This window comes from Oncorhynchus mykiss, chromosome 16 (assembly GCF_013265735.2).
Source record: "Oncorhynchus mykiss isolate Arlee chromosome 16, USDA_OmykA_1.1, whole genome shotgun sequence".
Lineage (NCBI taxonomy): Eukaryota > Metazoa > Chordata > Actinopteri > Salmoniformes > Salmonidae > Oncorhynchus > Oncorhynchus mykiss.
This window is the reverse complement of record NC_048580.1, coordinates 41,317,859-41,332,127: the sequence shown is the minus strand read 5'-3', so window position 1 is coordinate 41,332,127 and position 14,269 is coordinate 41,317,859. Positions and strand designations below refer to the sequence as shown.

The window sequence follows — 14,269 nt, the reverse complement described above, 5'->3', positions numbered from 1 at the left end:
TGTCTCCCTCCCCCTCCTCCCTCCGATCCTCTCTCTGTCTGTCTGTCTGTCTCCCTCCCTCCTCTCTCTATCTGTCTCCCTCCCCCTCCTCCCTCCATCCTCTATCTGTCTGTCTCCCTCCCATCCTCTCTCTGTCTGTCTGTCTGTCTCCCTCCCTCCCCCTCCCTCCTCTCTCTATCTGTCTCCCTCCCCCTCCTCCCTCCATCCTCTATCTGTCTGTCTCCCTCCCCCTCCTCCCTCCCATCCTCTATCTGTCTGTCTCCCTCCCCCTCCTCCCTCCATATCTCCCTCCTCCCTCCATCCTCTCTATATTCCCCTCCTCCCTCCCCCCTCTCTCTGTCTGTCTCCCCCTCCTCCCTCTCTCTCTCTCTGTCTCCCTCCCCCTCCTCCCTCTGTCTCTCTCTGTCTCCCTCCCCCTCCTCCCTCTCTCTCTCTGTCTCCCTCTCCCTCCTCCCTCTCTCTCTCTCTCTCTGTCTCCCTTCCCCCTCCCTCTCTGTCTCCCTCCCCCTCCTCCCTCTCTGTCTCCCTCTCCCTCCTCCCTCTCTCTCTCTCTCTCTCTCTGTCTCCCTCCCCCTCCTCCCTCTCTCTGTCTCCCTCCCCCTCCTCCCTCTCTCTCTCTGTCTCCCTCCCCCTCCTCCCTCTCTCTCTCTGTCTCCCTCCCCCTCCTCTCTCTCTCTGTCTCCCTCCCCCTCCCTCTCTCTCTCCGTCTCCCTCCCCCTCCTCCCTCTCTGTCTCCCTCTCCCTCCTCCCTCTCTCTCTCTCTCTGTCTCCCTCCCCCTCCCTCTCTCTCTCTGTCTCCCTCCCCCTCCTCCCTCTCTCTCTCTGTCTCCCTCTCCCTCCTCCCTCTCTGTCTCCCTCCCCCTCCTCCCTCTCTCTCTCTCTGTCTCCCTCCCCCTCCCTCTCTCTCTCTGTCTCCCTCCCCCTCCTCCCTCTCTCTCTCTGTCTCCCTCTCCCTCCTCCCTCTCTCTCTCTGTCTCCCTCCCCCTCCTCCCTCTCTCTGTCTCCCTCTCCCTCCTCCCTCCCTCCCTCTCTCTGTCTCCCTCCCCCTCCTCCCTCTCTCTGTCTCCCTCCCCCTCCTCCCTCTCTCTCTCTCTGTCTCCCTCCCCTCTCTCTCTCTCTCTCTGTCTCCCTCCCCCTCCTCCCTCTCTCTCTGTCTCCCTCCCCCTCTCTCTCTCTCTCCCTCCCCCTCCTCCCTCTCTCTGTCTCCCTCCCCCCTCCCCATCCTCTCACACACAGCACACCAAAACAAAGAAAGGTGGGATGGGACCGCGTGTGTCCCTGGCCACCTTTCACACGGCAATGAACCATGGAACTGTGAGACAGGAAAATATTGTGAGGAAGTATTCAACCCCCCTTTGTAATGGCAGGCCTAAATAAGTTAAGGAGTAAAAATTTGCTGAATAAGTCACATAATAAGTTGCATGGATTCGGGGAGAAGAAAAGGAAAAACAGTGCCCGGGGAATGTTGGAACGTTTAAGTGAGCGCCTGCCTTTGTTTTCCACGGAAGCGAACGTTTGAAAAGGACGGTATGAGAAAAGCTGTCAGTGAAACAACTTGTAACATGTCTGGCTGTCTGGGCTGTGGAAGAGGGGGAGAAGAATGAGGAATGCCAATCTCCATGTTTAAACACGGGTTAGAGCTAATTGTGACTCTGTGATCCTGACTTAACCTTTGAACCCGTCGCAGTTAAGCCGCAACACAGATATGTACCTTACAACCCCTCAACCACACGGTCAAGATACTATGCCTAGTTTTGCCTTGTTAATCTGGTCATTTGCGTATCCCCCACCCCATTTGCGTATCCTCCACCCCATTTATTGAATTTATTAAACAAGGTCAATTAATGAGAACAGATTCTCGTGTACAATAACATCCTGACAACCGTCTAAGGTCCATGCATATATGAACAACAATTGAACGTGTTGCCCTTGATACCATGAAAAATGCATTCATAAATGAAGGAGATTTTATTCAGTGTGAGTGAGTGCATGAGAGGGGTGTTTCACATTTTTACATGAAGGAGAGACAGAGAGGTGTGTGTGTGTGTGTGTGTGTGTGTGTGTGTGTGTGTGTGTGTGTGTGTTTTCCTAGCAGGGTGTGTTCTTGGATTCCACCGCACCAGGACATTACCCCCGGGTGCTCTCTTTCTACTCTCCTACTTTTTTGATTCTCTCTCTCTCTCTCCTCTCTCTCTGGTTCCCTGTAAATACCTTAAGGATTAAGTGGGCAGCAGAAGGGGGAGGTAGTGATTGACATCTGAAAGGCTGGAGAGGTGCTCAGGCATGCTGGGCTGAGGGGAGGGAGAGAGAGAGAGCTTCCACAAGGCTGTGAATGATATAAGTGACAAGGCAATAAGGTATTTCTATGCCATCGAAAGGAACATAAAACTCGACATCCCAATTAGGATATGGCTAAAATACTTAAATCACTTTTATAGAACCCATTGCTCTCTATGGTTGAGAGGCCTGGGGTCAACTCACCAACCCAAATATCACAAAAACGGACAAACACCCAACTGAGACTCTGCATGCAGAATTCTGCAAAAATATATACAGTACCAGTCAAAAGTTTGGACACACCTACTCATTCAAGTGTTTTTCTTTATTTTTTAAACTATTTTCTACATTGCAGAATAATAGTGAAGACATCCAAATTATAAAATAATACATGTGGAATCACGTAGTAACCAAAACAGTGTTTAACAAATCAAAATATATTTTATATTTTAGAATCTTCAAAGTGGCCACCCTTTGCCTTGATGACAGCTTTGCACACTCTTGGCATTCTCTCAACCAGCTTCACCTGGAATGCTTTTCCAACAGTCTTGATTCCCACATGTACTGAGCACTTGTTGGCTGCTTTTCCTTCACTTTGCGGTCCAACTCATCCCAAACCATATCAATTGGGTTGAGTGATTGTGGAGGCCAGGTCATTGGATCCTTCACTCTGCTTCTTGGTCAAATAGCCCTTACACAGCCTGGAGGTGTGTTGGGTCATTGTCCTGTTGAAAAACAAATGATAGCCCCACTAACCCCAAACCAGATGGGATGGCGTATCGCTGCAGAACGCTGTGGTAGCCATGCTGGTTAAGTGTGCCTAGAATAAAACAAAAATCACAGACAGTGTCACCAGCAAAGCACCCCCACACCATCACACCTCCTCCATGCTACACATGAAGAGATCATCTGATCACCTACTCTGCGTCGCACAAAGACACGGCGGTTGGAACCAAAAATCTCCAATTTGGACTCATCAGACCAAAGGACAGATTTCTCTGGGTCTTCCTTTCCTGTGGCGGTCCTCATGAGGGCCAGTTTCATCATAGCGCTTGATGGTTTTCGCGACTGCGCTTAAAGAAATGTTCAAAGTTCTTGAAATGTTCCATACTGGCTGACCTTAATGTCTTAAAGTAATGATGGACTGTCATTTCTCTTTGCTTATTTGAGCTGTTCTTGCCATAATATGGACTTGGTCTGTTACCAAAAAGGGCTATCTTCTGTATACCACCCCTACCTTGTCACAACACAACTGATTGGCTCAAACACATTAAGGAAAGAAATTCCACAAATTAACTTTTAACAAGGCAGACCTGTTAATTGAAATGCATTCCAGTGACTACCTCATTAAACTGGTTGAGAGATAGCCAAGAGTGTGCAAAGCTGTCATCAAGGCAAAGGGAGGCTACTTTGAAGAATATCAAATATCAAACATATTTTTATAATATAACACTTTATTGGTTACTACATGATTCGATATGTGTTATTTCATAGTTTTGATGTCTTCACTATTATTCTACAATATAGAAAATAGTAAAAAAAAAAAAATAAAATAAAAACTTGAATGAGTAGGTGTGTCCATACTTTTACTGGTACTGTATATACACTGCACAAAAATATAAATGCAACATGTAAAGATCGCAGAAATGTTCTATACGCACAAAACCTTATTTCTCTACAATTCGTTTCGATCCCTGTTAGTGAGCATTTCTCCTTGGCCAAGATAATCCATCCACTTGACAGGTGTGGCATATTAAGAAACTGATTAAACAACCTGATCATTACACAGATGAACCTTGTACTGGGGACAATAAAAGGCCAAATGTGCAGTTTTGTCGCACAACACAATGCCACAGATGTCTCACGTTTTGAGGGAGTGTGCAGTTGGCATGCTGACTGCAGGAATGTCCACCAGAGCTGTTGCCAGAGAATGTCATGTTAATTTCTCTACCATAAGCTGCCTCCAATGTCGTTTTAGAGAATTTTGCTGTACGTCCAACCGGCCTCACAACCACAGACCACTTGTAACCATGCCAGCCCAGGACCTCCACATCCGGCTTCTTCACTATCGGGATGGTCTGAGACCAGCCACCTGGACAGCTGATGAAACTGTGGCTTTGCAAAACCGAAGAATTTCAGCACAAACTGTCAGAAACCATCTCAGGGAAGCTTATCTGCATGCTCGTCATCCTCACCAGGGTCTTGACCTGACTGCAGTTCGGGGTCTTAACCTACGTCAGCGGGCAAATGCTCACCTTCGATGGCCACTGGCACACTGGAGAAGTGTGCTCTTAACGGATGAATCCTGGTTTCAATTGTACCGGGCAGATGGCGTCGTGTGGGCGAGTGGTTTGCTGAGGTCAACACTTTGAACAGAGTGCCCCATGGTGGCGGTGGGGTTATGGTATGGGCGGACATAAGCTACGGACAATGAACACAATTGCATTTTATCGGTGGCAATTTGAATGCACAGAGATACCGTGAGGAGATTCTGAGGCCCATTGTCGTGCCATTCATCCGCCGCCATCACCTCATGTTTCAGCATGATAATGCACGCCCCCATGTCGCAAGAATCTGCATACAGTACACTTCCTGGAAGCTGAAAATGTCCAGTTCTTTCATGTCCTCACGGCCGGCCCACTCATTAGGCAGGATTAGGCAGAGGATTGACAAGGGTGGCATTTTCTGAGCTAAACAGACCAAGACGCAAATCCAACAACAACACATAAAACCACCTATAATTCTACCTAAAATCAATGACAATTTCTCTCAACCAGTGGCAAATTGGCTTTTTAGGTGAGCGCTGATTAGGTGAGAGGTGATACCGCCCTTTGATAAACAGTGGCCACTTTGTCAAAGGAAGGGGCGCAAATGATTTTGCTTTTTCATTCCCAGCGCGCCTCTCTAGGGTGCTGTTGAAGAGGCGCATCGCTGTGGCGCTCCACCAGCGTTCCGTTCCCTCCAAAAATGATCAAACATAAATCATGTAGCAGATACAGGATATGGTAGAAAGAGTATGTGGCCTTTTCTGTAGCCTACAATGTAACGAGAAAGACACTTTTTTTTACATCATGCCGGTTTCTCCGATCAAATAGCCTAACCTAAATGGCGCTCAATCAAATAAAACAGGTCAAAGTAAAAATGGACGCTACGGAATGAACAATCACAACTGTTGTCCAGGAGTTTCACCCCATTGTCATGAAGTTTGTATCCATCCATTTTTGACAAGTTTGATCATAGTGAAAAATAAAATACTTCAGCAATTCCCACTGTGTAAATAGGCTCACGGCAACTCCTGATAAAGTTTGGTAGCTGATATTCAGAGCTTATATAGCCAAATGGATTAGTCACAGGAATCAGGACTAATAAAGGCAATGCAACTGCCTGTTTTACAAATGGTAGGCCTACCACATGGATGGGCATTCATACAATTCCATTGTGGCCGACATGGCAGGCTACACACCAGTAAGCATGAGCCGACGCCTTTTCTACATCCGGAAGACACATTTTCAACATCCTGGAAAATATGTATTTTACAGTGGCTTGCGAAAGTATTCACCCCCTTGGCAGATTTCCTATTTTGTTGCCTTACAACCTGGAATTAAAATTTAAAAAATTTGGGGTTTGTATCAATTGATTTACACAACATGCCTACCACTTTGAAGATGCAAAATATATTTTTTTTATTGTGAAACAAAAAAAGAAATAAGATAAAAAACAGAAAACTTGAGTGTGTATAACTATTCACCTCCTCAAAGTCAATACTTTGTAGAACCACCTTTTGCAGCAATTACAGCTGCAAGTCTCTTGGGGTATGTCTCTATAAGCTTGGCACATCTAGCCACTGGGATTTTTTCCCATTCTTCAAGGCAAAACTGCTCCAGCTCCTTCAAGTTGGATGGGTTCCACTGGTGTACAGCAGTCTTTAAGTCATACCAGAGATTCTCAATTGGATTGAGGTCTGGGCTTTGATTAGGCCATTCCAAGACATTTAAATGTTTCCCCTTAAACCACTCGAGTGTTGCTTTAGCAGTATGCCTAGGGTCATTGTCCTGCTGGAAGGTGAATCTCTGTCCCAGTCTCAAATCTCTGGAAGACTGAAACAGGTTTCCCTCAAGAATGATTTTGTATTTAGCACCATCCATCGTTCCTTCAATTCTGACCAGTGTCCGAGTCCCTGCCGATGAAAAACATCCCCACAGCATGATGCACCACCACCATGCTTCACTGTGGGGATGGTGTTCTCAGGGGGATGAGAGGTGTTGGGTTTGCACCAGACATAGCTTTTTCCTTGATGGCCAGAAAGCTACATTTTAGTTTCATCTGACCAGAGTACCTTCTTCCATATGTTTGGTTAGTCTCCCACATGATTTTTGGCGAACACCAAGCGTGTTTGCTTTTTTTCTTTAATGGTGCTCCGTGGGATGTTCAAAGTTTCTGATGTTTTTTTATAACCCAACCCTGTTCAGTACTTCTCCACAACTTTGTCCCTGACCTGTTTAGAGAGCTCCGTCATAGTGCCGCTTGCTTGGTGGTGCCCCTTGCTTAGTGGTGTTGCAGACTCTGGGGCCTTTCAGAACAGTATATATACATATACTGAGATCATGTGACAGATTATGTGACACTTAGCGTGCACACAGATGGACTTTATTTAACTAATTATGTGACTTCTGAAGGTAATTGGTTGCACCAGATCTTATTTAGGGGCTTCATAGGAAAAGGGGGTGAATACATATGCACGCACCACTTTTCCGTTTTTTATTTTTTAGAAATAAAGCCCTAACCTATAGAGAGATTAACCTACAAAAGAGTCCCCTTCAGCCAGCTGGTTCTGGAGCTCTGTTCACAAACAGACCCAACAGAGCCCCAGGAGAGCAACACAATTAGATCCAACCAAATGATGAGAAAACAAAAAGATAGCTATTTGGCACACTGGAAAGAATCAACCAAAAAACTGAGCAAACTGAAATACTATCTGGCCCTAAACAGAGAGTACACAGTAGCAGAATACCTGACCACCGTGACTGACCCAAAATGAAGGACATCTTTGACTATGTACAGACTCTGTGAACATAGCCTTGCTATTGAGAATGGCCGCCGAAGGCAGACCTGGCTAGAGAGAAGAGAAGAAAGAGAGAGAAGAAAGGAAGTCTATGTCCCTACTGCCCACAAAATGTGGTGGAAACTGAGCTGCACTTGCCAAAGGTATGTACATATTAGAGATACATATTTCCAACAGAACACACAGACCCACATAGAATTTGAAAACAAATAAAACTTTGATAAACTCCCATATCTGTTAGGCGAAATGTTCGCAATGTGGAATTACAGTAGCAAGATTTGTGATCCGTTGCACAAACATTGTAAATACAACCAATATTTATCGGTTTACTTAGTTTCCCCTAGTATGCATACTACAACTATGTGCACATGGTTAAACACTGTTTAATACAACATTTGAAATGTCTTTATGCTTTTGAAACCTTTTGAGGGCAATGTTTACTTCTTTACTTATATGTTTTGTGTTGATGTTAAAAGCTATAACCCGTAGAAACGCCATAGGCACATTTGAGTGGTTTTAAATGGACGTCTTTATATTGTGCCGTCACCATTTCAAATTGTTCAAGGTGTTCCACTGCAGAGAAAAGCTATAAATCACTAACAAATGTCTCTTTCTCTTCTCTCCTCCCTTTTTTTCCCTTTCAGTCTCCGCCGATATACAACAGCACCCCCTGTGGCCACATATATACCTGCATTTAGAATGGCAGCAGACACAGCCTCTTATGAGCATTTTCCAATATTTGATGACATCACCTCTCTTATTTGAGACTTGTGGGAAGGAAGCCGGTTTAACTTTACGGTCTCTCTGACTGTGTCACCACCTAATCATCTACAGCAGCCATCATAAAACCCCAAAACGACAACAAACGATCAACGCAATGTTATGAAACTGCTCCTTTCTCTGTTTCATTGTTTTCATCTCTCGTATTATTATAAACAGATGCATACATGTTCACTGAAAATGGAAAATGTTCTGTTTCAAAATACGACAGACACCCCCCCCCCCCCCCCCACACACACACACGTGTACACACACAGGCACACACATGTACATGCACACACAATATGTTTGAGTAACTTCACTTACACAGTGCAGCCATCTCTTTAGGGAGGTCGGTGCTGAATCTCCCAAACAGGCTGCTATTGGCCAGCAGGTCAAAGGAGGAGTGGTTCCGCATGGAGTTGAAGGCAAATGGGTAGACAGCAGGTGGGAACCCTGTCATGTGACCCACCTGACCCACCTGCCGTTCCCTGTTGGTAGCCATGGTAATGGAGAGGAGAGGAGTACCCAGAAGGCCTGTGGTATCCAAGACAGACCCTCTCTCAGGCCGTTGGGCTAGGGAATATCACACACCACCTGGTAGAGGACAGGAAAATTGGGAATGCCAAACTGGGAATTCCACTTCTTCCACCGGTAGCCTATCAGGGCGCTGGGCTGGATGAGGACCTAAGGTTCTGGTTGGCCGAGGAGATTTCTGGTCTTCTGCTCTTAGGAATGATCATGCGAATGCACCTATCAGAAGAAGACACAAAAAAAAACATAACATTTTTATTTTGTTCTACAAAATTGATAATAACTACTTTTTACAATATTGTCACATGATGTAATGTTAAAATGGAAAGTAAATGTTCTTTGTTTTCTACAAGCACAGTTCAACATACGTCAACTCTGACGACTGATCTGCAACAATGAATAGTTTATTCCAAAACAGTCATCTCAGAGGCATGTGCAAACATCAAAACAATAGTGAACACAGGTTATGTTGAAAACGTTGAGGTGTGTGTGTGGGGGGGGGGGGGGGGGGGGGGGGGGATATGTGAGAGACTGTGAGAGTCAAAAAGCGAGTAGAAGAAGGAAAAGCAAGAAAACCGGGGGTGAGGAAAGGAAAAGAAAATAAGAGAGTTGTTTGAAAAAAGTTAGCGGGAGAGAAGGAGGGAGGGAGGGTGAAGGAGCTCTTGTTTCAGCAGTTTTGAAAGGCTTCCAGACTTTTGCAGTGATTCCAGGCTATGCCATATGATTTAAATCAGCAGAACTCCACAATAAAGAGGCTCTCTGTTCATGCTGCCAACCCAGCACAGCAGCCTGCCTCTCTGTCTCACAACTCTCAACCCCTCTCTCTCTCTGCCTCTCTGTATCTCTCTCTCTCTTTCTGCCTCTCTGCTGCCTGGTCCCCTGGCTCTAGCCCGCACAGCAGCCTGCCTCTCTGTCTCACATCTCTCTGTCTCACATCTCTCTGTCTCTCTCTCTCTCTCTCTCTCTCTCTCTCTCTCTCTCTCTCTCTCTCTCTCTCTCTCTCTCTCTCTCTCTCTCTCTCTCTCTCTCTCTCTCTCTCTCTCTCTCTCTCTCTCTCTCTCTCTGCCTCTCTCTCTCTCTGCCTCTCTGCCTCTCTGTATCTCTCTCATTCTGCCTCTCTACTGCCTGGTCCCCTGGCTCTAGCCCGCACAGCAGCCTGCCTTTCTGTCTCCTGTGCCTTACTCTCTGCCTCGATCCCCCAGGACCAAAGGCCCAGACACGGGATCCAACACATGAGAAATAGAGAGAGAGAGAGAGAGAGAGAGAGAGGGGGGGGGGGGGGGGGAGAGAGAGGGGGAGAGAGAGAGAGGAAGAAAGACAGAGAGGAACAATGGTTGCCCGCCTAACTGCTGATGCCTATACCTCCATTTATTTTTTTATTTTTTTATGACCAACATTTTATTGTCATTTTTTGGTATTTATACACATATATATATATAGTAACAACAGAATACAGCAAATACAAAGTAGTAGGACCCTACGAAAAAAAGCAATAACCAAAATAATAATAATAAAAAAGATGCCAACCAACAAAAACCCCCAGAAAACGGGACTACATTCAAATAAAATCCATCACACTGGCAGAGAGAATGGGAGCAATACACTGTCCAAAAGCATAGAACACATTGAGAGTTTGGCTTATGGCTTAAAAGTAACACCCTATTTCACACGAATCACTGACCTGATCATGATTTTTTTTTACCCCGAATACGTCGGAAAGAACGTTTCTTGTATGCTGCTAGAGTACCCAGTCGGGAGGACCATTCAACCATACATTCACCACGGTTAGCTTAGCATAAGGAATTTGATTTATAGCATTTACTTGACTTTGCACTTCAACTCATGCATGACAATTCAGTACTTTTCCCACCACTGTCCAGAATATACAGGCTGGGAGAAAATTGAATATTGTCACTAATAATACATTTTATGTTTTCATGAATGGCAGCCCAGAAGTCTAGACCATAAACACAGTGCCATCATGTTCCTTTACCTCCATTTCTAACTCCCTCCATCTCTCTTTTGCTTCAGACAGCCCAATGTACCCATCTAGGCTAACACCAGTCCAGCATGATTGCCCACTTGTCCTCAGTCCCAGGTAAGGTGAAGCACATAAGCACTGTAGACGCAGCTTGTCGCTGGAAAAGCACACGGCTGTTGGCTGTCTCTAGCTCTAACTCTGAGCCCAGTGCCGTGCGCGTCCCATTCTAACCTCTGCCCTGCCCCCCCCCCCAGAGAGGTTTTATGAGTGGGTGGTGTCAGCTGCTTGTTTTTGAAATGTGGTTTGGAGAAACAGCAGAGCCAAGGAAATCAGCCAGAGCTGCTATCTGGAACGGCCGTGGTTTGTGAATCAGGGGGAACAGAGACTGAGGAAGAATCTTGGAATTCTGGGAATAAGCAAAGAGGGAAAAAAAGAAAGATCTGAGGCTGAACTGCTGAACTGGCTGAACTGCAGAACTAACTGAACTGCTGAACTGCAGAACTAACTGAACTGCTGAACTGGCTGAACTGCAGAACTAACTGAAATGCTGAACTGGCTGAACCGCTGAACCGGCTGAACTGCAGAACTAACTGAAATGCTGAACTGGCTGAACCGCTGAACTGCAGAACTAACTGAACTATCTGAACTGCTGAACTGGCTAAACTGGCTGAACTGCTGGACTGACTGAACTATCTGAACTGCTGAACTGGCTAAACTGGCTGAACTGCTGGACTGGCTGAACTGCTGAACTGCAGAACTGGCTAAACTGTCTGAACTGCTGAACTGGCTAAACTGGCTAAACTGGCTGAACTGCTGAACTGGCTGAACTGGCTGAACTGCAGAACTGGCTAAACTGGCTGAACTAGCTAAACTGCTGAATTGGCTAAACTTGCTAAACTGGCTGAACTGCTGAACTGCAGAACTGCTGAACTGCAGAACTAGCTGAACTAGCTGAACTGCTGAACTGCTGAACTGGCTGAACTGCTGAATTAGCTGAGCTGCTGAACTGGCTGAACATGCTGAACTAGCTGAGCTGCTGAACTAGCTGAACTAACTGAACTGCTGAACTACCTGAACTGCTGAACTAGCTGAACTGCTGAACTAGCTGAAATGCTGAACTGCTGAACTAGCTGAAATGCTGAATTAGCTGAGTGGCTGAACTGCTGAACTAGCTGAGCTGCTGAACTAGCTGAAATGCTGAATTAGCTGAGTGGCTGAACTGCTGAACTAGCTGAGCTGCTGAACTAGCTGAACTAACTGAACTGCTGAACTAGCTGAACTGCTGAACTAGCTGAACTGCTGACTAGCTGAACTACTGAACTAGCTGAACTACTGGACTAGCTTAACTTTTGAACTAGCTGAATTAGCTGAACTAGCTGAACTGCTGAACTAGCTGAACTGGCTGAACTAGCTGAACTGCTGGACTGGCTGAACTGGCTGAACTGCTGAACTGGCTAAACTGGCTGAACTGCAGAACTGGCTAAACTGGCTGAACTAGCTATACTGCTGAATTGGCTAAACTTGCTGAACTAGCTGAACTGCTGAACTGCAGAACTGCAGAACTAGCTGAACTGCTGAACTAGCTGAATTAGCTGAACTGCTGAACTGGCTGAACTGCTGAATTAGCTGAGCTGCTGAACTGGCTGAACATGCTGAACTAGCTGAGCTGCTGAACTAGCTGAACTAACTGAACTGCTGAACTAGCTGAACTGCTGAACTAGCTGAACTGCTGAACTGCTGACCTAGCTGAAATGCTGAATTAGCTGAGTGGCTGAACTACTGAACTAGCTGAGCTGCTGAACTAGCTGAACTAACTGAACTGCTGAACTAGCTGAACTGCTGAACTAGCTGAACTAGCTGAATTAGCTGAACTACTGGACTAGCTTAACTTTTGAACTAGCTGAATTAGCTGAACTGCTGAACTGGCTGAACTAGCTGAGCTGCTGAACTAGCTGAACTGCTGAACTAGCTGAACTATCTGAACTGCTGAACTAGCTGAACTGCTGAACTGGCTGAACTGGCTGAACTAGCTGAATTAGCTGAACTGCTGAACTGGCTGAACTGCTGAACTGGCTGAACTGCAGAATTAGCTGAGCTGCTGAACTGGCTGAACTAGCTGAACTGCTGAACTGGCTGAACTGGTTGAACTGCTGAACTGGCTGAACTGCTGAATTAGCTGAGCTGCTGAACTGGCTGAACTAGCTGAAATGCTGAACTGCTGAATTAGCTGAGCTGCTGAACTGGCTGAACTGCTGAACTAGCTGAACTGCTGAACTAGCTGAACTGCTGAACTAGCTGAACTGCTGAACTAACTGAGCTGCTGAACTAGCTGAGCTGCTGAACTGCTGAACTAGCTGAACTAGTTGAAATGCTGAACTAGCTGAAATGCTGAACTAGCTGAGAGAGAGAGAGAGAGGCAGAGTATGGGCACAGTGACAGAGTGTGGGCACTGGGCGGCACTAAGGGGTGGCTGCCTGCCCAGGAAACATAACTATTTTCCATACTCACATCAAAGTTACACACACATATAACAAAAACAACACAGAGGCACTCTTGAACTCCACACACTACACACATGTGCAAAAACACACACATCCCCCTTTCCACTGATCTCCCTCTCTTCTCTCTCCCTTCCTCTCTTTCTTTCTGGCTCTTTCTCTTTCACCAGAGCCAGTTAATTACACTCTACTGCTGCAGGCAGCTTCAAACCACCACTAAGTTAGAGTTCCATTACAGTAAACTGTTCCACATGTGAACCCAGAGCAGAGCCAGGGAGGCAGGGAGGGAGGGGGGGAGGCAGAGAGGAAGGGAGGGAAGCAAGGAGGGAGGGAGGCAGGGAGCAGGCAGAGCAGGGAGGGAGGAAGAGAGGGATCAGTCAGGCAGAGCAGGGAGCAGGTAGAGCAAGGAGAGAGGGAGAGAGAGAGGTAGCAGGCAGGCAGAGCAGGGAGGGAGGGAGCAGACAGGCAGAACAGGGAGGCAGGGAGGTAACAGGCAGACAGAGCAGGGAAGCAGAGAGGGAGCAGGCAGACAGAGCAGGGAGGCAGAGAGGGAGCAGGCAGACAGAGCAGGGAGGGAGCAGGCAGGAAGAGCAGGGAGGGAGGGAGGGAGGGATCAGTCAGGCAGAGCAGGTAGGGAGGGAGAGAGGGATCAGTAAGGCAGAGCAGGGAGCAGGCAGAGCAAGGAGAGAGGGAGAGAGAGAGGTAGCAGGCAGGCAGAGCAGGGAGGGAGGGAGCAGACAGGCAGAACAGGGAGGCAGGGAGGTAACAGGCAGACAGAGCAGGGAAGCAGAGAGGGAGCAGGCAGACAGAGCAGGGAGGCAGAGAGGGAGCAGGCAGACAGAGCAGGGAGGGAGCAGGCAGGAAGAGCAGGGAGGGAGGGAGGGAGGGATCAGTCAGGCAGAGCAGGTAGGGAGGGAGAGAGGGATCAGTCAGGCAGAGCAGGGAGCAGGTAGAGCAAGGAGAGAGGGAGAGAGAGAGGTAGCAGGCAGGCAGAGCAGGGAGGGAGGGAGCAGACAGGCAGAACAGGGAGGCAGGGAGGTAACAGGCAGACAGAGCAGGGAAGCAGAGAGGGAGCAGGCAGACAGAGCAGGGAGGCAGAGAGGGAGCAGGCAGACAGAGCAGGGAGGGAGCAGGCAGGAAGAGCAGGGAGGGAGGGAG

General features: G+C 47.2%; 1 protein-coding gene across 12 annotated transcripts in view; it reads right to left on the bottom strand.

Moving 5' to 3' along the window:
• The window catches only part of LOC110491992 (retinoic acid receptor gamma-A), a 74,554-nt gene that overhangs the window by 48,039 nt on the left and 12,246 nt on the right, over positions 1 to 14,269 (bottom strand). For 9 of the 12 annotated variants that reach the window (XM_021565903.2, XM_021565906.2, XM_021565909.2 and 6 more), the window contains exon 2: positions 8,426 to 8,851. In XM_021565903.2, coding sequence (XP_021421578.1) covers positions 8,426 to 8,603 — 178 coding nt within the window. In that variant the 5' untranslated portion in view covers positions 8,604 to 8,851. Of the gene's footprint in view, positions 1 to 8,425; positions 8,852 to 10,313; positions 10,601 to 10,625; positions 10,819 to 14,269 lie in introns of those variants that run through there. The other 3 variants (XM_036946903.1, XM_021565904.2, XM_021565905.2) reach the window with 3 other exon arrangements.